Here is a 23,133-nt window from a genome sequence, read left to right as displayed (position 1 = left end):
TACTTCGTTGACCTGGGCTTTACGACTGCGACGACCCCTTTACGACCACACGAGATAAAAATCAGACGACGATGGACGGACTATCTGTGCACCACCCTCGTTCAGCAGCGAGTAGCCGGCGGTCCCTGGGCAAAAGGTCCTGGCAGTCAGATCCTTCGCGTATAGCGCCTCCATCGCACCGACACGCTGCACCTTCTGCGCCATGGCCCTGGGTCGACATTGGCGACGGTACGTCTCAACTTCCTCCTCGTCTCTTCCAATTCACAGTTTCTGAGTACCTAGTCGACGTTTCAGAGGTCGACCAAGCCCAATTGGCGAACGAGGCGCCCCCGATACCGCCCAAATGTGACCACAATGACTGTCAATGCTGGACTGGCTATCCCCAATCGCGATTCCCTAACTGGACCGAGGCGCAAGTCAAAAAGAGCAAGATTTGGGACGCAATTCATAAATACAGGAAGGACTTGGAGTGTACGATTTATCGCTGTGATGTGGATGTGAATGGGATCTTCAGGGATGCGGGATCGGTGCATGCTGTTGAGCGTCATGAGGATTATACATGGAGTACGGTCATTGCTGCGAAGAGCGAGGTGAGTTCTGGCTTCATTTTCCTCTTCTGCCAAGAGAGTGATGAGCGCCCAGGCGTTGGCTTGTCATTGCCTATGGATTTCATTTTACTGATGATTGTATGGTCTTTAGCGGCCCAAGGACCTCCGGGTTAGAGCTTTATTCGTGGAGAACATGTCAGGGCCGGTGTTGCAGATGTTAGGCGCTCGGTGAGTTGTATCCGTTCCATTCAAAGTCCCTCGGTTAACATGGCTTTTAGATTTAACATCGAGCCCTTCTTCTTCTCGTCGTCCTTAAACTGGATCCCGTCGAGGTTCCAAGAGGAGATTAAAGATGACATCGGCGATCGTAAGAGTTGCAGTTCCTTGGTCCCGTTGTCATCTCATGCGGTGTGCTGCGCAGATATAACTATTACGCTACCTTTTATCAAGTCGATGCCGGAAGACGAATTCGTCATCAAGCAGCTCCCGCTTTACTCGTCGGGGACGTCTATCGCGTCCAAGAAGGGGACACTATTGGGTTCCCAGAAGATCGATACACAAGCTCCGCTCGTACTATACTCCAGTGCGCCTTCTCCCCTCTACTCACCAGTCTCGTGCTCACCCCTTCGTTTAGACCAGCGGATTCTTGCCCTTGACCTGATCTCAGTGCACCTTATTCGAAATATCGAGGGTAGCACTATCATCTCCTACCACCCGACACTCAACCTACCCACCACCTCCGCGAAATACCTCCATGAACGAATACGGTTTGCCGGTACGTGCGAACGCTGTGCGCAGTTGTTATATCCTCTAACACCCCCGCTTAAAGGTCAGTCCGTGTATTGGCAGAGCATGTTCCAACGCTCTCCCGATCCTACATTAGTCCTCATGTGTTTCATTTGGCATGCTTTATACGCCTGGGACGAGTCACTAGAGTCGCTCTACGAGCATATCATCGCTTTGGTTTGTCCATCACTTCATGCTATTACTGTATTCCGTGGCTGACATACCTCTCCCTTCTCATTGCGAATAGGAAAACCGTGTCATTTCAACGGCCCACATGCCATTGACACGAGAGCTGCACGTCATCCGTGCACACCACCTCCATTACACCGCGCTCCTTGAAGATTTCGTCAAACATATCACCTTCATCGAAGAGACCACTAACCCGTTCATGACTACCAAAAACTTTGACCAATCGGTGATAGATGAGAATGGGAGGTTGTTGGTCAGGGAGTGTAAGAATCTCAAACAAGAAGTTGAGAGGCTCAAATCGGGGTTGCATATGCAGGAGAGGAGATTGAAGAACGTGATGAACCTGGTATGTCCTCGTCGTAGAGTTGCCGAAGATATGACTTTCTGACGTGATGATCGTATAGGTATTCAGTAGTGTGAATATCACGGATAGTAGGTATATGAGAGACATGACTGAAGCTGCTGTTCGGGACAGCGCCGGTACGCCCATACTATGCTCATAGCATACTGTCGATCGTAACCTTTCTTTAATAGCCATGAAACAGATTGCCTACCTAACCATGGTCTTCCTTCCGGCCAGTTTCGTCGCAGTACGTATCACTCTATTCCTATCATTCCGCACTTTCCACTCACTCCCTCCCCACAGGGCGTCTTCGGCATGAACGTCAGCGAAATTAACCCGGAAGGCAACGCAACGATACCCCACTACATAGCCATCGCGCTCCCCTTGACGATCTTCACCGCCTGGGTGATCGTCGCCTTCCAAGCGCGGTACATTTTCAAGGGCAACGTGCCCTTCTGGCGCCGCTTGACATGGCCTTTCGTCCTATTCTATGAGCGGGTCCTCAGAAGGCCGAAACAGTTTGGTGAACCTGAGGATGGGGTCGAGGATGAGGTCGAGATGTATAAGATTGATGTCGAGTGCAGTGAGGATGATCATCGTTCGACGACTTCGAAAAAAAGGCGATGAGCCCATCCTTTTGGGTCCATTGGGTGGTTTATGTCTTCATGATGCTACGAACTTTGGATGATTTGGACTTTGGAGCCATTGTATCGGATTTGACCAGGCGGAAAATGTATGTAGAAAGTAATTTGGCAGCATGTAAACTTGAAGATAGCAAACGTATGACACCTCTGATGGGGTCTCTAGAAAAGTAGTCTGCAGGGAAGTTTGCAAACCTCCAGCAAAGGATATTAAGAACCCTAGAGGTCAAAGCGGTTGTGGTTGTCCCACAGGTCCATGCCGTTGCCAGAAAAGTCCTAGTACCTTTGTGCACAGTCATTGGATCAAAGGGTATAGCAGGACAGTTAAACGTGGAAGAGGTATTGATTTTCTTTTCCTTCTGTAGTAGACGTATGATTCTGCCTGAAGCTTGAAGGCTCGTCGGTGGTCCGACCGATTCAATATAGACCAACCGCTCGACATTCCTGTGTTTCTTACTGATGTTGTCAAGCTTTGAAATTCACTGTTATCTCCTGACCAAGTGCCTTGCTTTCTCTCGTCATTTGGAGACTCGAAAGCGAACATTATTGTATTTCCCATTGCCTATAGGCCCACCGTCGTAAGACAAGCGCCCAAGTCCTAAACTTGCGTGGCATACGGCCAACTCAGCCCTTTAAGTAAACTCCTTCAAGTTTCTCGTATCGGTCCGACCTACTACCATCAAGTGGAGCAAACCGACCGTTCATTTCACTGGTGACTCCAGTACAGAGTAACGACTGGACATTTCGACGAAAGCCACCGAATGTTTTTTTCCTTGTTGCGGGAAACTCTTTTTCCTTTTCGGCATTGGCTTGGCTCCACGATGGGCCATGTGCGTGACAAATCTGACATGGGAGGGCCATTGGGTGAGAAGGCTTGTTCTTTTGATTCATAACACTGCGTTACGCACTCAAGCGCCTTCTTAAAGCCTTCTTCACCGGGGCCCTATAGCGCACGAAGGATATATCACGGGAAAGGCCGCTTAGGCGCGCAAAATTGCAAGGCCTGGAACAGGTTTCAGCGTTGTGCTTCGATGAAGACTCGTCCCCGTGGGTGCTTGTGCAGAAAGCTGGGTGGGTACGCCACTTCACATGGGAGTGTCTACCTCGATGTACCGACGGGAGCGGCAAGACGCGTCTACGGGCGCTACCTGGGTGATGGGAGGAGAGAGGGACGTCGACGAATACTGAGGTTGAGGCTAATTATAGACGTCTTCGCATGAACCTCGGAGGATACTAAGGACGCATACTAGTGAGCTTATTGAAAGCAAGATATAGGCAATCAACGAAAAAAGGTAGCTTACTGCCAGGTATACTAGGCTGATCTAGGGTCTCGTCGCAGTAGCAAGTAATGAACGGACTCGTAAACAACGGGATTCACACCCGGTTCACCTGGGTTACTGGCTATTAGTGGAAGGTGTGTCCCTTTCTATTCAAAACCCAGGGTTATTACGCGCACATTCTCGCCCACCGTACATGGTCTACGCCGTAATGCTACTTATGCAATTGCCGGGCTTCTCTGTATCCCTCGTGCATAGAGGCGTCAAGGCTAATATTAGTCTGAGCGTACATCAATATCAAGCAGGCTATTAATAGGACGTCCGACCCATATGTAAGCCTGGGTGAAAGCGCTCCAACCGCAGGAAATTTGGATCAATTGCAGCCGTACGTGTGCCTCCATGTTCCCATGTCTTCTGGTAATCTTTGAGCGGTGACAAAGACTAGTCGAGAACTGGAAGGCAAAAGTCTACCGGACGTCTCGCTTGGGACACCTGGTATGTATTCAATCACTGTGTGCATTCAAACATTTATTAACTTCGAATGTGATCTGTGCTGAATGTCCCAAACACCCTGGCAACGTAGAGCCATCTTCGACAGATACTGTAATTTCATGGTGTATGAAGTGGATCTCGCCCCAAGCTCTGTGGCGACGGAGAGGTGCCCAATAAGCTCGACTGCAGGATGTCAAGTCGCCAACAGTTGACCCAGAACCATAGGGTCGATGCTAATTCAGGCTTCCTCTCTATTTAGTGCATGTCCTGGTCTAACCAAAGACTACAGTTACCATGCGAGATATGAATGACTGTACACCCCAGACACACAATCCTAAGCAGGTTGAAAGCCTATTCGGAGACGGCGGCGAAGCTGTACGTTCGTTCCTCAATGTAGACAAGGATGTCCCTGATGGGGGTCCATTCGAGTCGGACAAGTCGCTGGGACACAATCAGTAGTAGCCGACAAGTGACTCAGAGTCTAGTGCCAGCCAATGGTGTCGGCCAGCCGAGTTGTGCGCGCAGAGCGCCCAATGGCTAGAAAGGCGAGCTAATCACTTGTACTATAAAGTACGTGTATCGAACGGAAGAACAGCTGGAAGTCAATCCACGCAGCCAGCTATCATGACACTTGTCAGCTCTCAGGAGCCCACAATGACTTCATTTCTCGGGATTCCAGCTGGTTTTCCAGTTCGTCGGAAGTTGGGAGTCTTCCGGCTAAGTGGGGGCGGGGCGCTGGAAGTCAAGTGACCTGAAACTAGTATGGGCGCTAGACGCGGGACGCGGAACCCACGATATTTCTGCCTAAAGCTTGAAGCGAACGAAGCGAGCTGTGATCTCACATAAAGACATTTATTGAAAAGCCCCCTTGAGGATGCAATGCATGTAGCGGCATCCGAGAAACTCGGGTATATCACCCCTAACAATTGAATTGACGTGATGATCCAGACTGGCGGGGTCGGACCAAGGGCCGACGGCCAATGGTTCCTAGCCTCGTTTTGCGCAGTGGAGAAGCATTCTTCAAGCTTCGCCTTCCTGGAGAGCCTCCTCTAAGTCTCCCGCCCCTACATCCCTGGCGCGGTTGGATGTGATGACGTAGGCGGAGCCTGAGGTGGAGGTCACTTCTTTAATTAACCACCAGGAAAAGGTTTACGCGCCCCAGGGACATGGAAGAATTTGTAAAAGGCGCTCGAGCGGAAGGGACTTTTCATTAAACAGCTCCTTCTAGATGATCTCCGCTTCAAAACATCCATTGAGTGGGAGGAAACGGCTCAGTACGACGGGTAAGGAGGAGCCTAGTGCTTGGGTCGGAATGGGTCCTGGATACCAACGACAAGATCCAATGTTGGATCTTGTCGGTTCTGTGATGTTCCTTTGAGCTGTTCTGATGTTCGTAAGGGCACTTGCTTCAAACCTTGCCGCCATGAGACGTCAGCGCAATGTAGTAAGTGGAAGCGCTAATTGACTTGCTGCCTTGGCCGACTAAAGTGTGAATGGTCTGCGTCAACGTAAGTATATCGGCCGTGACGTCGACCCCCATAATGTCCTCATAGTTGGCCAACAGTTGGCTCGGTGGAGGAGGGAAATGCGGAGTTGCTGAGAAAAGAAGAGAGCATGCTCCATAACCCCACCGTCCAGCTCCTTCGACCGCGAATGGCAGGCGTGCAGCGCACAACAGAGCGCAAAACTAGGTCGGTAGCAGTCGAGAATCAATCGAGAACAGTCACCGAGCCAGGACTTCCGCCGGCATGTGTGTATCACCTTGGTATCATCACAGGGGAGTTGCATCGTCCTTGTTCTTGCCTCGTCAGCACCAGCCATCTTCTCGGATTCTCAAATTCGATTGCTCGCTCGAGCTAAGAACAGCGCGGAAGTTTGGTCTTCGAGCAAACCTTAACGCAACATGACCATCCTCTGGCCGAGAGTTCTGGCTGGTGTGTGAATCCGGTGTTTGCCCAATAACAAAACCGGGTCGAATTGGCTTTCAATTGCCTAGACAGACCCGGCCGTTTCATGTTGGCCGTGGGGGAACTAAAACGAGGATATGAGTACAACAGCACGAAAAGGAACACAAAAGTGGAATATTCAGCACACCAAGGCCACACAGGACGGCGAGAGAGGCCTACAAACAGACACGAATATTGTACGCAGGCCGCCCATGCAGTTGGCTCTTGGAGAGCAGCATCTCCGAGATCGAGCTTACCAAAGTTGATTTGGCAATCTAAAGGAACAAGGATATTCGGGGACATCAGAAATCTGGCAGGGGCAAATCTCGATGGCTTAGTTGTCACAAGTCCCGATTGGTTATAGTGTCAAAAGGAACAGGGTTCAATCTGAACAGAAGATAGCTGTGGAAAAATTTAGGATGAGAGTGGAATACAGACACGTATCGTAAGTCTCATCAGAGACGTCCTTTTCGCGACACGACTCTTCTGCGACCTTTTTTTTGCACGTCTTTCGAGGCGACAAGTCACCACCTGCAACAAGCCATAGCCTCCGAGTCCGCGAAATCTGCAATTCAATCAGACGGGGCTTGTACGGTATTGAGGGCGAGCCTGGAAATCTGTCGGTCATTTATATACCTCGCTCCGTCTTCCATTGCACACCCTTTCGCCGTAGTCTTCGTTGACTGACGCGTCTTTCTCACTCTCCACACCCACCTTTGGACGGCCCCGACTACTGCTGGCCAATGTCTGGCCTCACCCCCAGCCGGATACGCAGCAAGACGTCTGAACTCACGGATTTCTTCCGTGCTGGTCATGGCCACACACGATCACCTGCGAACGACCTCTCAACACAGTCGCAAGCATCGACGAACACACTGGACGTGTCGACGAGCACAGGCCCCGACGGATTGGCGAAGAAAAAATCAACACGCATTCCATTCCTTGGACGACCGCGAAAGAAGTCGAATCCATATGCCAGTGACTCTGCACGGGAATCATCGGACGTTGGGGAACAGACGAGGGGAACGGCAAGCACAGATAGGTGAGTCCGGAGCGATCGTAGATTTCCTTTTTCGTCAACGGCGCCTGAGAACATCCGTCGCGTCGGTCGACGATGTCACGGCTTTTGTCAAATGTCCCGTGTGATTCCAACGGCGGCGGCGACGACCACCACCACAAGTCTTCCATAACGTCCACCATGCGCGTTGCTAACCTACAGTCTTGTCCAATTTTCCAGGCGACCAACGGTCGAGCTCTCGGAACGTTCGCCTAGCTCGAGACTGAGCATGTTGCCGCCTTCACCAGGCAAAGCACAGCCAACATCGCTTGGGTCGAAACTGGCTGCACATTTCAGCCCAAGAACACGTAAACTGAGCGCGTTGAGCTCAAAACCACCGTTGGAAGAAACATCCAAAACAGCCAGTTTATCACCGCCCGATGTGACTGCTTCACGCGGAACATCGCTCGATTCTGGCTCATCGGGCGCCAGATCGCCAACACCTCGGCCTGTGCAGCCCACAATAATGGTTTCGATGTCCAACGAAAATCTTGACGAGTACAAGGACCTGTTTACTCTGCCGAAGCAGAAGAAACCACTACCGCGAGAGTCTCCCTCACCCCGCGATACACCTGAATCTGATGGCACCTCGAGTTCCGGACCTTCAACGAGTCCACGGATCTCGAAGCTTGTCGAGGCCCCTCGGCGTGGCTCAGCACCTACGATCCTCGAGAGTTCCCGCCAGAAATCAGCGAGGAACCAGCAGCCAGAATCTCCAGCGATTAAGTCAATAAAACCTCCACGGCGGTCTTCTCCAACTGAAAAGCAGGATTCGCCCACACCCTCTACCCCTCGAACCTCTGATGGCAAGGAATCAGCTCGGTCAAGTCTCTCTGATAAACTCACAGGTCCTTCGATTCAACGGCGGCAGATTACCACACCTGCTTCGGAGTACTCTGCTCAACAGCGGCTTCGTTTGCGGCAACAAGCTGCAGCTGCAGAGAAGCTCAACAAACCACCTTCCATACCTTTACCTCAACCTCCCCCCTCATCACCACAGATGGCCCGAGCATCGACATCTCCCACCACCAGCAGCCCGTCCATCCCTCCTCCCCGCCCTCGAGCGAGTACTGTTGGTTCTGTCGCCAGTGTTGCCAGCGCGAGCTCCCGGAGAACCCAGTGCAACGCTCCAGCGGATGGCCCACAGCCTGAAGACGAGCCTCCTACCCCTCCAGCCGAAGGCAACAGGCCCGATCTTGATTCCGCCACTCGAGAAGAGCTCAAGGAATCACTTCAGAATCGAACTCGACAGTATGACGAATTGAAGAGTCATCTTCAGAAGACAGTGGACAAGCACAACGCTGAGAAAATTGCATTGGAGAAGAAGGTCTCGCAGTTGGAACGGGAGATGGCGAAGAAGGACAACCAGATTAAAGGGTTAATGTGGCTGGTTGCCAACAACAAAGGACCTCCTGCGACCGACTTCCCGCCAAACCTTGCCCTTCCACCGCTGCCTGCAACCAATGCAGAACCAGGGCAGGAGCCTCCCAGAGTCCCGTCGAAGAGCAGGCTACCTTCCCGGCGAACCCAGCTATCTGACGATTCGGGTGCTGAATCTCACCCAACATCTGGTGCCGAGTCAATTCGAAGTTCGGAGACCTCAGGCAATGAATCAGGCTCTCTACGCTATCGAAAGCTTCGACGACCTTTCGGCCTCGGAGAGGGCAGTCACAGCCTCTATCTTGCAGCCACTGGTAGCAGGCGTTCCCCTCCCAAAACCCTTGCTCCCGACAGTGCACTGCCCGAGGTGCCGACTCATAGCAGCAATCGATCATCCATCAGCTCCTTTTCCCCCTCATCCTCGACATCATCTCTACTGCCGCCCAGTCCTAGCATGACACTGTCGTCTCTCTCATCAATCCCCGAAACACCTTCGTCTCTTCGATACTCCTCTAAACCGACCTCTCTGAGCGACTCAGAAGATAGGCGAGGAGTGCGAACCGCCAATCGGATATCGACATCTTCGATGGCATCTTCGAGTACGGCCGCCAGCAGTGCCTACGCCGCCAATCTCAAACGGAGTAGACCGCCCTCTATCGCCCAAGTTCTCGAAAACTCGCCCAACATGGGTGACGTCCTCGACAAGCTACGGCCCTTTGCTCCCTCCTCATGACACCTGTACTCTCACTTTCGTTTACGCTCTAACCATTTTCGTTCAACTTTCCCTTGGTTTTCAACTTTGCGACAGTTCCGTCAACGGTCCTGACGCCCATGTTATTTCGGCCTGTATTCCATCACTCATTTCCCCTCACCGAGCCTTCTTCTCTGGCAGATGGCTGTCTGCATTTATTAAAACCCTCCGACTTCATTCACCTCCTTGTGCAGCGGCCATTCGAGCGACTTAGACCGGAACTTTCGACCACTGTGACGCGCGGGCAGGACACCGACCTCACTAGCACTCCCGATGTTCCCGACCTCACTCGACGAACCCTCTGCCTATTCAATCGACTATTATTGTTATCGACTTGTCAAGTTTCCAACGCTCATTCATTCGCATCTCAACCCCACGCCACGTTACCCTGCACCTATTCCGCTATTCGGCTCAACTTATGTTTATCATCAATTCGCCAGTTAGGTGTACACTTGTCCCACACGACCGGAATTTGTGTTCATTCGTGTTTGACAAGTCCAATCAACGAAGAGAAACGGGAAGCCCTTTGAACTTTCTTCTTTCGGCGATCCGTACGTATAGACTTCGTGTGTGATTCTGGTCTTTACATACGCCTTTCTTCGTTTTCGTCGCCACTTTCTCCGGCGTCCCTTTTCATTTTGGATGGGTGGATGGTCCGTGGCAAGCTTTTCGCTCGCTTGTGCGACATGTCCCGTTTCCACCGCAATCTTGTTCCCGAACATCCCTTGTTGCGTGCCCTTGTCTGGCGCACTGCTCAAACGTTTTGATTCGCTTTTGGTTTATCGTCTCTTGGTTTTCCTCTTTCGCGCCCCGTTCTCATTCCATGAACTTTATCAATTACACCTACCACATCCCCGCATTGCTTTCATCCAACTGCATATTTACTTACGCACTTATTTATTCGTCTACTCCTATTACTCATGTACTACTATCACTCCGTAACTCTCTGTGTTGTTAACCTCCCCTGCGGAGTCTACTATCTTTTCTCTTTTCACCGCATTCACTTTCTTTTGATCCTAAACTCATTCCACGGACACAGGCTATTTCCAGCATTGGGGCTGATCATCTTCTTGACTCTTTTTCGTACTTTCGGTATCTACAATCAAGTGTAATCTATACTTTATTGGCCAGGTGGTCTACCATATCCTATTCAATGGGTTCTGTTTTTAGACAATTCAATCTCAACTGCACCTTCCCCTCACCGTCTATTACTACCCGTGAGATATCCGTCGTCTATATTTTTACTCCTCCAAGCAAGAGCACCCGGTAGGTTGTTGATCGACCGATCACAGAGGGGCCACTAGAGGCGAATGGGATTGGGAACTTCGCATCTAACTCGGCGCCCACAATAATTATAGGTTCGCTGGGTTTGAAAACCCTGCATATCTGGCTTTGAGAATGTCTCCACCGCCAGACCCAGAGTCATCTTCCAAGCCGAATAATTCCTAGAGATAATATACAGAATCGCTACAGTAACAGGTCCATAAATATTTACGTCGAATACTGGTACAAGATGCAGAAATTGGGAAAAAGACGGGAGGAAGGACGGGTATCGAAACATATGGGGCCCAAGGCCAAACATACTGAGTATAGACTATAGTACAGTCCTGTGTGCATACAGTCCACATGGCGACACTACAACTACCTACAATAAGGGTGCAATTACAGTAGTAACTTGTACACCACAAGCGCCCACGCCCGACGAGGAGGCACGCGGCGGCTAAGAGATCGGAAAGTGTGCAAAAGAATGCACAAATGGCAAAAAAAAAATGGTGAAAGAAAACGGCGCCCGTCGTTCGTCGTCCGATGAACGGTGTATGTATGTCGATAAGATGGTGCTGTGGTTGATGGTCTGGTTGCTGTTATTGTGTTTCGGAAACAGATGTTTCTGGATCAGAAGGAGCGTCCAAAGTTGCAATTGGACGAAAATAATAAACAGAGAAAGGGTAAAGGGGGCGCCGTGCCAGTCCAACCGAACAAGATATTGTTGTTGAGGCTTTTGAGTGGAGAGATGAAAAATCAGACAAAGAGCGATGTGTCCAACCCAGCCGAGAAGTCGAGCTCGATAATCTTGTGGTCATGCGACGTTCTGACGAAAATATCGGTTAGCACTTAGGACCGTCGGTCCTTCCAAAGGAGACGGGCGTACGTGACGATCCGAGCAATATCGAACTTTACGTCAAAAATATGGCTTGCATGGATGCGTTTGAATTCCCGGATGAGCTTGCCTGAAGGGTCAAGAAGCAAAAACGTCAGAAAATTCAACACCGTTTGTGCAAATGAAAGGACATACCAGTCCACAGATCCCACACCTTAACAGTTCTGTCGTAGCTCACGCTGACGAGACGACCACTTCGTGGATCAAATGACAGTGCACGGACAAGTGCGTCATGTCCGACTAGGGTACGGAGACAATCCCCAGTCCAAGGGTCCCAGACTTTGATCTTGCAATCGTTACACCCCGAAACAATGAGATTCTCCTGAAATGAAGGTGTTATTTGCTGCGAGGATGGGAAAGACAGCAATGACGAACCTTGAATTCAATGCAAGCCAACCCGCGGTCATGACCTTCAAAGGTGCGAATACGCTCGCCATTCGTAATGTCCCAGAGAATCATCTTTCCATCGCCGCTAGCACTGACCTATGAAAAGATTGACGCACTCAGAGATCTCCATCATTACCTGGAAGAGGTAGAAAGCTTACGACTTTATCGCCTTGAAGGCCAATGGCATTGACAGGCCCTTCATGTCCTCGCAAGATCCTAACCGATTCCAAGGTGTTACGGTCCCAAACTCGGATGGAGGCGTCCTTCGAACTGAAAAGATAGTCTCTGTCAGTTAACGTACCGAAAAGAAGACACCTAACGCTGTTAGACGTACCAGCTCACAATCCACTTCTCATCCATACGGATATCGAGAACGCCGCCTTCATGTCCCTTCAAAAGTTCCCGAACCTCAGCTTTGACCTCTCTATCGCTCGTCCCGGGAACGATGTCTCCCAGTTCAATGTCCCAAACACAGATGGTACAGTCGCTGCTTCCACTAACGAGCATCCCCTTGTGGTTCTCCAAAGAGCCGCTCAAACTCCTAGCCTCCTTCCCATGTCGATCCCAGTCCCGCTCGAACTTCAAACATAGAACGCTTCCCGTATGGACTCCTTGGAACGTTCCAAGGACTTGGCCGGTCTTGAGACTCCACACCTTGATTGTACGATCTCGAGAACCTGTCATGATCCGTTGAGAATCGAACTCAAGGCAATAGACACTGTAGACCCAATCAGTTTTGACCATGGTTTATGATTAACAGTGATTACCTATCGGTATGACCTTCCATCCTGCGCAGTTTAGGTTCCCAGGGCGGGATGTTCTCTTTTATATCGTGAATGTCGAGGTCACTACATTCATCCGGTAGTCCCAAGTAACCCGAGGTTGTCCTCTGCCGACTACGAACAAGCATGCGCTCGGGAACAGTCCCTGACCATCGCATATCGAGTTCCAGCCGCTCACGATACAGGAGTCGCCAGTCCAGTTGCAAGGGAGCACTGGAAAGCGAATTCGCGGCATCGTTCACGATGTAGGAGATTCGATGAGGGGAGAAGTACAAGCTTCGATCACGGAAATCATCCCGCCGCCTGGAACCTGGCGTCGCCAGAGGATCAACCGCACGTTGTTTTCCTTTTGAGACTGAACTGCGGTGCTCGCCAAAGGGAATGGTGTAGTCGATGCCCCAGTCGTAATCCCATGTGCAACCCATGGCCTTTCGACTAACTGCTGTTCGCAGCATGGACTCTGGAGTTGCCCTTTCCAGGTCAATGCCCCATCGTCCAAGGAAGAGGGCACGCCAGACGGCGTTATCGCTAGCCAAGCGACGCCATGTGTGAGATACAGCCCGACACGCGAGGAGAGCATGGAGGGCCTCCTCTTGTTCGTCCGCAGATGTCAAAGGAAGGGATGATCGCCCAGAAGGCCTGGCGCTAACTCCGAAGTAAGTTGAAGGCGAAGAACTTTGCTTCGTCGGTGAATTTCTCGTTTCAGCCGATTTGCCGCCTGGATGGGAGCTTGAGCTTGTCGACGAGTAGTCCAGAGGAGGCGGGCATAATAGCGTAAGTGTGTGTAGCGCTAGTTCCGGAGGGAGAAGAGCAAGGATATCTAAAATGGAACGGTTCAGGCCTGTCCAGCAAGGGAATAAGCAGCGGTAGATAGGCTCACCAATGCCAGTGACAGCTCGTACGTCAATGAAGCAAGCCTCGTCGTCAATTAGCTCACCCTCTTCGCCGTCCAAGGGAAGGAGGTCCGAGTAATCAATCAATTCACTGAGGTCTCTCTGACTCCCATTCCGGGAGAAAAATCCTGTCGTTCTGGACTTGACCTTGCTCTTGTGTTGCGAGAGGTTCCAAATAATCGGTGTTCGCCTTTCTGACTCTGGGCCAGGAGTGTGGTACCACGATTGGGAAATAGGTGTCACTGAACGTTGTGGAGAAGGCGAAGTGGACCTTGACGAAGACGAGGAAGAAGAGCCGGAGAATGTGTGCGAGCTTATCTCCGCTGAAGGAGAGAAGTTCAAGACAGCTCGTCCTGGCGACGAAATCGCATCCCATATCCGAGGCAGCAGTGCTTTGAATGTAGTTTGCAGACTGATTCCGTGCCTTGGCGGTGTTGACGGTCGGTGACCCTCGAACTCGGCGGGGAATTCAACAGGGGTATACTCCGATGAGACCCTGGCGTGATCATGGGTGTAACTGCGTGAAAGATTCATGCCAGCCGCCGAAGTTGAGAACGATCTCGCATGACCGGACCAATGGCGAGATCGCCTAGTGGGATAACCTCCAGGAATTGATGCATTGGTTGAGAAATGGACATCTGGGTCGTCCGGGTCGACGTCGATTATTGAGAAATCGACCGACGGCGCTGGGGATGGTGCACGGCGCAATGTCGGTTCGAACGCATCCAATTCCATCGACCCTGAGCTCGATGGTAGGTCCGAAGTGGTCAGAAATGGGGACCCCAATACGCTTGTCAATAGTTGAGAGAAACGCGGAGATTCGGGTTCGTGGGGCGCAGATGGGGTCGTAGCCGTCGGGCTCGCTGCCCGATTTGAGAATGAGGTCGTGGCGATATACTGGAACAGCGACGATGACGACGACGCAGCCCTCTGGTGGTGGCCGTGTGGGGTAAAGGACCGCGGTCCCTGGCGAGGACCGGCGACTCGACAGGCGGGCCGACGATGCCGGGGCGGGGTCGCGGGGTGGGCGGGGAACGCCTGGGACGACGACGACGATGGAAAATAAGTGCTCGACGCCATTGAGAATGACGACGAGGTTGGAAAGGGATCAATCCCAGACCACTCGGTTACGTTTGGGTTCAAGTACATTCCCGCCGTTCAACTGAATACAGGCCCCGTGATCTTCAAACAAACCAGCGCCAAACAACGCGTGTCTGACAGGTTTCATGAAATCCTTTCTTCTCTTTGTTCTTTGCACGCCCTTGTCGGCCATTGTACATGACCCCATCGAGCCCTTTGCCTTTGGTGTCGTTTCTACCGCTTTAATTGACGAATCATTCATTTCAGCTTCTATTTTCGAAATAACTATTTAAGAACTCGTGGCGTAGCCCAGGTGCCGCATCCGCGACATGTGTTCTATTGTAACCTGACCCAGCCGTGTTCCTGCCCATTGGGACGAGGAAGGATGGCCTCGTCATGTGTGTGGCAACCATTGTGCACGCCAGAACAGGTTAAGTTGGGATCTAGAAGCAGGCTGATATTCTTTCTCTGCTACATTTTGGTTGACCCTTGGCCAATCACAAAAGTAGCTTAGTCGGGAAAAAATCGTAAAGTCGACCGTTTGTATTATACACGCTCGTCGAGATCATTGGTCTGAGTAGCAAAACCTCGATCCAGTGTCTCCAGCAAGTGGCCACCACGGTGCAGCCTCACCCCAAGCCTGGACAGGGAGAACCTCACTGTGTCGACACAGCTTTTCGCGACAAATTCTTCCTATTACGCGTTTCTGCTAAGATACAGGAGATGGGTGGAAGCTATGGAGATCTACGGAAGTCAAGTGGAGGGTTCTGCTCTCGAATGCGGCGTGCAGCAGGATAGAATGGCGGGGACCGTATCAACAGAAGGCGACGGCAAATGCCAAACCAGACGTCATTCAACGTTCAACGTTCAACCCCAACTCTGTATGTTCTCGGGACCGCCAGTGCGTCACAAATCCATGAGACAGACAGTCTTCATGGATCGCGGAGCATGTGACATAACCGCAAGATGGCAGCGTGCGGTTAGAGGCTGAACATAGGCAATCGTTTGGAAATCCAGTAGGTCCAGTACAGCGCAGAATTGTCACCGCTTGGAAGACCAGACAGGTTGCCTGCCATCATCCCCAATGCCCAATCCGAGTAGAACACTGCGAGGATGCTGAACGACCCCACAATCCATACGAGGCCTCCAACTATGATCCGTTTGGCTCTCTCAGGCTGACCGAGGTCATTCTGCTTGCGCAGTCGACAAACGATCCCCAGTCCGACCACGAGAGCACCGGCTCCAACGATGGTGTAGAATCCGGCCGTTAGCTTGCGAACACCAGCATGATCTCTGGCCTTTACAACAAGCGCCATCAACCCGACAATTCCAGCGAACATGCCAGGAATGTCTAAAATTGTGACAGTCAACAAGGTTTTAAATCAGGCTCATGCGATATTTATACTCACATAATAGGATCCACCAGGCCACCCACTTCAATGGGTCAATAGCGACGGATATAGGTGTTTCGCTCTCCTGTCCAGGTGCACTATCCCCATCCTTCTCATCTTCGCCTTTTCCATCCTTCGCTGCCTCTTCATCCTTTTCCTCCACCGCGCTTTGTTCCCCAGTCGCGTCTTTGGATACCACCGTTACAGCACTGTCTTCCGATGCTTCTCTGCTCGCCCCAGGCCTCTTCTTCCTCTCCCTCTTCAACCTAATCTTCTTCATTGTGAACAAGATTGCCACATGGACCGCCGTAACACCGTTCAACAAGGACATGCTCATCTTCCAGATGGCGATGACGAGGAGCTGCCATGCCTCCCTGCACCGGATGATAGTGACGATCGAGAGGAGTGTTGATACGAGCAGCCCGATGCCTCCGAGTGCCAGGTCGAATCGTGAATAAGATACCCGGGAGAACGGCCAGAGAGGCTTCCTGCCGAACCAGAGGCAGACGATGGTGTAGTAGGTGAGGACGTGCGATATGAAGCCTAGGATGCCATAAGGAAGGTTGTAGCACTTGATTTCTTCTGAGAATGAATCGAGAGTTGCTGTGGCGTTGGAGGGGGCGTCTCGAGAGAGGAGTGAGTGGATGGCCATGGACATGGCCGTCCAGGTTCAAGAACGGGAACGGCTATTTCGTCTCCCATCCATACATGCTGAGCTGAACTCGTGGGCGAGGCTTGATTTGATATGTTCCAAGAAACGCTGATTTGTGGCTATGATCCTCCACACTGCCTTTACTCCTCGCAGAATGGAAGAAGTAAGAATTGGGGGTACAGTCATCAGAGACGAGCTCCTGGTGACCTATGACACAGAGATTCTGCTGGCCCCCTGCGAGTGCTTGGGGAACAATGGCCAGTGGAGAGGTATGGCAGGCGACGGTCACCGTGCCCGTGCGCCCCGAAAGCTGCAATTTCTTCTTGGCCATCTGTTGGCCCTTACCTGGAGCGATGCAGTCGACATAGGCCATGAATAAATGAAGTTTCTGGCGCCAGGTTTTCCGAGATCGAGGATGAGTGTTTCCGACGGGCAGTTTGGGGTCGGCTGATGTCGGCTGGCATGCAGGGCCGCCTCCCGTGGGAATTACTTACGTTATATCTCCGTAACAGGCAACCCCGCCAGCGCACCTTGTTTCGTGGCTAACAGCCCGGGTCCTCGGGGGACACTGCCGATTGTACTGAAGGTAAAGTTCACAATTCAACCGCGTCTCATTAGACTAATAGCTCTATGTCTAGGCTGAAGCTCCTTCATATGACCGGCCGACTTTGACCCGGAGGCTCTATCACTGAACTGGAATTGGTCCCGAAGCACTAGCAACGTTGGGCGCGTTTATATGTTTCAGCTTTTCATATGGGGAGGTACCGGGGAAGCGAGACGAAGGAATCTTCACAAAGGCGCGTAAACGCTTGCCGCCCATTTGCAGGCTGGCTTTGACCTACGACTTGTTGTCTCTCCAATACACACCTTCCTGAATGTCAGAGTCCTGTCATGCGCAGCGTTTGTTGGTACTTATAGGTCAAGCTTTGCGTGCAGACGGAGAGGGACCGGGCGCTCCGAACGGGCGCGTGACGCTGCAAGCAAAACGAACATTGCTAAGCGCTGTCGTAATTGTGGCAAACGAATTACCTCGAAACAACCACCAAAGGCTTTTTTGAATTCAAGCGCGACGACGGTCAGGATTGAACTAATTTGCCCCAACACGAAAACGTTCAGGCCCACACACAAATCCACGCCTTTGTCCTTTTCTTTGCCCTGGCTTTGCGGCGCGGTGGCTTTGCAATTGGTAGGTGCAAGATTTTGTATTAAGCGCCCATAAGTTCTCATCACAGGCACCTTAGGCAGGGATCACCGTCGGGGGAAGCCCAGAACTTGCAACCATCATTGCGACCAACATAAGTGTGACGGCACGAACTCGACGACATTGTGTTATTGTTCCTTACAAGTGTCCTTCTCTTCCTGGGGCATTAGTGCGGTTATTGCAACTTAGAGAGGTAGTGTGCAAACGTCTCATCCTTCATTCTTCGATTCAAGAACATTAAACGTTTCAGAAATCCACGGTGTAGACGACACAGGATCTTCCAGAGGCTATCCTAGTTCAAGTTTGGCTCTGATGTGTTCCGGCAAAACCGGTGTTGGGCATCAAACCGACATGACTGATGCGGAGTAAAGACCGTTACCACCCTTTGTCAATGGAGAACACCGCTCGTCCTATTCTCATACACATACCCTCACCAACGCCGGACCCGTTGATGACAGCCATCCCTGCTCTGTGAGCCGTCGTCCATTACCCGGTCGACCATGTCGTCAATATCGTCTTTCATTTCCTCGTATCGACCACAATTAAAGGGCAAGGTCGCTATCAAGTCGCCTTTTACTAAGCGCAGCAAGCTTGATGGGCCCTCAACGTCGACGCCGCCTCCCAATGGACATCCCTCCATCCCACCCGAAGAACCAGTGATTGAGATTGGCGATTTTGGAGGACGACGCTCGGAGTCACTGGATTTCTACGACTCGGCGCCAGCTTCTCTGAACTCGCCGGAGAGGCCTGTATATACCGACTCTACGCCTCCCCGATTGTCGACTCGACTCCAGCTGCAGCTCGATCTAAGCCCCGACACCGAGCCACTATCGGACTGGTTCTCGACCAGCTTTCCTAGAGCGGAAGTCTCTCCAGAGGCGAGCAAGGAGAAGGCGCAGAATGGGGAGAAGCGTTTGGAGTCCGCGATTCAAGAGGAATCCGAGGAGGACGACGAGCTGTTGACGGAAGGAGAGGCGTTGAGAGAGGGAATGAAGCATATCTCTCATCAGGATGTTCTCGCAAGTCTAGAGGCATTGGAGGCAAGTAAACTCATAGCGCGCATTCCTCCTACCATCCTCAACCCGTCTACACAGGCCTCAGACTTTGGGATGCTGTCGAAGGACGTGAGTTTACCCCCTCGATTACACGTATGGTTTGTTCTCACATAGTAACAGATGCTACCTTACCACTCCCAACCAAGTCCGCTCAAAATACCTGAAGACAGGACGTCCGAGCCAGACGATGACTTCGGATTCAATGGTGTATCACGCCCAATGTCCGGATTGTCATCTCCGCTGTCTTCTGCGATTTCGGGGACGACGTTAGCCCGCCAGCTGATGGCCAATACTTATGTCCTCTCTTCCGACAACAGGCGATCGCGCTACAGGAGTTTTGGAGGCGGACTTACGCGCTCGGACTCGACAACGCTACCTCGGGGAGAACGTGGCGGCATGATTGATTACTTCGAAGTCGATCCGGAAGCACCTCCCATTCCCACAAATGCGGAGGAACTTTACATCGCTCCCAAGACGCCCCGGACGCCTTTACCACCTACAGACTCGGCTAAGCCGTTGAGACGGAGAGGGAGTACTGGGAGCATCGCGACTCGGTTGGACCAGGCTCCTATTTCCCCGCCGACTCGACCCACCAGCGTCGTCCTTAGCCCTAGCGATATCATTCCGCCCATTCCTCTGCAATCCCAACAACAACGACAACAGTCATCGGCTCCGTCAGATAGTCAAGAAGTCAACCGCAACAATCAAGACAGGAAGCACATACCGCCGGCGATTGATGTAGAGGCACCTGTGGCACAACCGCAGCCTAGCCCACGCCCTCTTTCTCAGACCTCTCCGTCTGGAAGCGAGCAAGCTTCACCCAGGCACCTGGAAGATGTACTGGACTACTACTCGTTTTCAGAAAATCCACCTGGAGGGACCGGTTATGCTGGGTTTAGGCCTGTCTTCACCCCGATTACTGAAGAGTCGATGTCCCAACTGTCACCGCCGACACCTTACAGGAACGAACGACGTGACTCGCATCGCAGCCAACTCATCGGAGCTCGCAGTCCGTTGAGTAAAAACAGCAGTAGAAGTATGTTCATCTGCTTCTTGCTTGATGAGCGCGCTCTCACCTCCCACGACAGAACGATCGTTGCCAACGACTTCGAGTAGCACATCTTCCTCTCCACTTCCAACTATACATGATAGACCGCACTCGGTGCAGGTACGTAAACATATATCCCATATTTCCCGACATTCATGACCCCTTTTAAAACCTCTAGTTTTCCGTCTCTTCAATCGCGTCTTCCCCAAACCATAGATCGACGGTGTCTTTATCGTCCGTCGAAAGCACGGAACTACTTCCGCCTCCTCCGCCTCTAACGACAATATTTGCCGGACGACAGCGGTCCGGAAGTGCGCCCAGTCCCATTAAAGTGGTTCGGGATCCCAATGACCGCAACAAATATACTATTGCAGTTGGTGACAACACTGACAGCTCTTTGAGCTCGCCGACGACGGCGGGGAGTGGAGTAGATGCACAACAAACGTTCCCAGAATCCGCCGTCAGCAATGGTTGGTCCGCAGTGGTCGCTAGTCCCGGGCCTACAGCTCCAGACTCGGGGGTGATGCCGATGCCAGATGTTCCTCAGTCTGCAGCATTACCTAGTTTGGTTAATGGGCAGCCGACTTTGGCACAGCAACTCCTGTTGACCCGAGCGCAGACAACGAGACACGATCGGCATTCACGGAAAGGAAGCTTCAGTGGAGTGCTACCCAAGAGGTCTGAATCACCGCTCTCCACCCAGAAGATCCCAGAAGAGGAGAACCCTGAAGCCGACATTTCTGGTTCGACCATTGTGGTTCCCCGGGACACGACAAGAGAACATCCACCGCCTCTTCATCCGCCACCCAAGCGCTCCTTACCGCCATCACCAATGGTTGACTCTCATGCCAATACGGTCTCTACCAGGTCGACTTCATCACAGGAACGCCTCTTTCCCCCATCCACGCCGATCATGATGCAGCACAACCCTTCAGGGGCCTCCGTGAATCGCTCTGCGAGCATATCGTCGGCTCGCGATGGGTCTGATGCTGTTTCCGTCCAAACTGAAGCCTCTACTGAGTCTGCAAGAATGAGAATCAAGTCTCTACCTCCGTTACCTCCCTCGTCTCCTCCCTCCAATACTTCATCCACATCGGGCTCGCCCGCTCCAGGTGCCCGAGTACCACGACCGCGAGTCCCACCGTCCCTTCAGCTGACATCCAATTCTCTGACTGCTCAGATGAGCGAAATGGTGGTGCCTACTACTGGTACTAGTACCAGCTCGTCCAATGGAGAACCAGAGTCCCGTCCCCCGCCCTCAATACCGCAAGTACAGCTCCATGGCCTGAGAGAATCAACAAACACAATTGACGCGATCCTGCAAGCCTCTACATCATACGCCTCGCCCCCTCCTTATTACAGCGTTGTCGACGTCGGGGGCCAACAGTCGAACCAGCCAAACGGCAGTACCAACAACCCACCAGGCTTCCCGGCGCCTCTCAAGTTGATTCCTTCGTCCACGCAAATGTCCATGATGTCTGACAGCCCATTGACCGGGAATCCAAGGGACTCTGCGTTTCCTGGTGGCCGTTCAAGGCTGCGTCCTCCTGGTCCTGCAGGCCCGAGACGTCCCACCGGCTTGCAGCAAAGCATATCGTCACCCATTGTCGGATCGTCTACTGGAACCTCAAACATACGGGAGCGATCAGGATCTCAAGCTTCTCTTTCCACTCTTTCCAGCCTCCAATCATCGACTCGTCATAACAGCACGAGAAGAGTAGCATCCTCCTCGACGGCCCCTGTAGCACCCGTGTCTCCGAGATTCCAGCCTCCAGCCGTGAAATGGAAAGGCTACACGCTGGAGGTCGCCAAGTGGACCTTCAGCTCAGCGCAACTGCAAGAGATTGTGTCCCGAGCAATCCGCGACTCAGCTCTGTCCTCGTCCATCCGCCTTCTCAAACTCGAAAGTGTCAATGACGAGATCCCGGACGAACTGCACCGACTGGAAATGCTTAGGACAGATATCAAGGCCAAATACAAAGCCTTGACGCGTAGGAGGACCGGACTCTTTGAAGCTCTGACTCTTCACGTTACGGGGGCGACCGGCCTGGGTGAAGCGGGCTCCCCATTTGCGATGAAGATAACGGAGGAGCTGAAGGAGCTGTCCCTCAGACTAGACGCATTGGCAGAAGAGCTTCATACCACAGACGAACAGATAGCTCAACTGAATTCTTTGCTTCAAGTCCACTCCGCAAGCGCCCTGTCTGTGGCGCTCAGGAAGCTCAACGGCAGCCTTATGAAGCAGAAAGAAGAAAATGACTTCCTTCGGCAACAAAACATCGCGCTCGAGCAAGAAAGGGACGAGGCCTGGGTTCAAGCACAACAATTGGCGGACGAGTACGACTCCAACTTCAGCGACAAGGACGCATCCTCCAGGCGCTCTAGCCGTGTCTCCGCTAGGCGGAAATCTAGTGTTAGGCTATCAAGAGCTGGGCTGCGTTCTGGAAGTCGTCGACAAAGCGCTCGGTCATCCGTCGCTAGCAGTGCCTATGGCGGACTCCCGTACTTACAACCGACACCGGTTACATCGCGTCACGATGTTCCTCCCATGCCGCCCTTGCCAGACTTCCCTAGGCGCCGTCCTGACGTTCTGACCATTTATGAACCTCCTCTTCGAAGCTCTGGTGTAAGCGAACCTCCGAGTCACTGACGATATTGCCTTTGCTGACAACTTTTCTATAGGCCCTCTCTGCTAACGACATGACGCCCGACTCCGAAACTCGAGAAATGGTTCAGGTTCAGGAAGAGCTATACAGCATGCTGGGCATAACATCACCTCTGTCGGCAAGATTGAAACGGTCGCATTCGATGTTGAGCGGTCTTCCCAGTGCAGGCCTGTCACCACCTCCAATGTCAGCTCGGTTTGCCCAGTCTTCATTCAGACAGCGAAGGTCGTCGCTACCCGGAGGCGCAGCCCTTGTCGAGGCGCACCATGCTCGAGATGCTGATGTGAGTCCTTTCCCCTTTACCTACCTGCCTCCCTGTGACTCAATGGCTATATCCAGCACCACGCGGTTCTGGCCACCTTTGCCACACTCCCTGCTGAGCTCTGAGATGTGGACGCTTGACTTATTCC

At 52.2% G+C, this 23,133-nt stretch overlaps 6 protein-coding genes across 6 annotated transcripts; 4 read left to right on the top strand and 2 right to left on the bottom strand.

Annotated features, from left to right (window-relative positions):
* Positions 1–71: 71 nt before the first annotated feature.
* On the top strand, positions 72–2,493 carry CC1G_06924 (hypothetical protein; the record flags this gene model as incomplete). The annotated part of the gene is made up of 11 exons (XM_001837666.2): positions 72–228; positions 283–590; positions 700–776; positions 827–915; positions 970–1,131; positions 1,183–1,323; positions 1,378–1,511; positions 1,582–1,869; positions 1,928–2,003; positions 2,058–2,113; positions 2,170–2,493. The coding sequence occupies 11 exons, from the start codon at positions 72–74 to the stop codon at positions 2,491–2,493; spliced, it is 1,812 nt and encodes a 603-aa protein (XP_001837718.2).
* Positions 2,494–3,328: 835 nt separating this feature from the next.
* Positions 3,329–4,735, top strand: CC1G_15543 (hypothetical protein; the record flags this gene model as incomplete). Its single annotated transcript, XM_002910956.1, has 6 exons — positions 3,329–3,337; positions 3,457–3,582; positions 3,834–3,921; positions 4,122–4,169; positions 4,368–4,400; positions 4,566–4,735. The coding sequence occupies 6 exons, from the start codon at positions 3,329–3,331 to the stop codon at positions 4,733–4,735; spliced, it is 474 nt and encodes a 157-aa protein (XP_002911002.1).
* A 2,230-nt stretch (positions 4,736–6,965) lies between these two features.
* On the top strand, positions 6,966–9,392 carry CC1G_06923 (hypothetical protein; the record flags this gene model as incomplete). Its single annotated transcript, XM_001837665.2, has 2 exons — positions 6,966–7,264; positions 7,460–9,392. The coding sequence occupies 2 exons, from the start codon at positions 6,966–6,968 to the stop codon at positions 9,390–9,392; spliced, it is 2,232 nt and encodes a 743-aa protein (XP_001837717.2).
* Positions 9,393–11,429: 2,037 nt separating this feature from the next.
* Positions 11,430–14,903, bottom strand: CC1G_06922 (nuclear distribution protein nudF; the record flags this gene model as incomplete). The annotated part of the gene is made up of 9 exons (XM_001837664.2): positions 11,430–11,499; positions 11,560–11,638; positions 11,704–11,890; positions 11,944–12,051; positions 12,114–12,225; positions 12,290–12,673; positions 12,723–13,557; positions 13,618–14,370; positions 14,825–14,903. 9 exons carry the CDS (start codon positions 14,901–14,903, stop codon positions 11,430–11,432), a joined length of 2,607 nt encoding a protein of 868 aa, XP_001837716.2.
* Positions 14,904–15,690: 787 nt separating this feature from the next.
* CC1G_06921 (hypothetical protein) lies at positions 15,691–16,759 on the bottom strand (the record flags this gene model as incomplete). The annotated part of the gene is made up of 2 exons (XM_001837663.2): positions 15,691–16,061; positions 16,120–16,759. 2 exons carry the CDS (start codon positions 16,757–16,759, stop codon positions 15,691–15,693), a joined length of 1,011 nt encoding a protein of 336 aa, XP_001837715.2.
* A 1,695-nt stretch (positions 16,760–18,454) lies between these two features.
* On the top strand, positions 18,455–23,110 carry CC1G_15542 (hypothetical protein; the record flags this gene model as incomplete). Its single annotated transcript, XM_002910955.1, has 6 exons — positions 18,455–19,078; positions 19,130–20,045; positions 20,098–20,177; positions 20,236–22,683; positions 22,740–23,006; positions 23,063–23,110. 6 exons carry the CDS (start codon positions 18,455–18,457, stop codon positions 23,108–23,110), a joined length of 4,383 nt encoding a protein of 1,460 aa, XP_002911001.1.
* Positions 23,111–23,133: the final 23 nt, after the last annotated feature.

The sequence above is a fragment of the Coprinopsis cinerea genome (assembly GCF_000182895.1).
Source record: "Coprinopsis cinerea okayama7#130 chromosome 6 map unlocalized cont3.6, whole genome shotgun sequence".
Taxonomy (NCBI): domain Eukaryota; kingdom Fungi; phylum Basidiomycota; class Agaricomycetes; order Agaricales; family Psathyrellaceae; genus Coprinopsis; species Coprinopsis cinerea.
The sequence above is the reverse complement of the archived record's forward strand: the minus strand, read 5'-3'. Positions and strand labels throughout refer to the sequence as shown.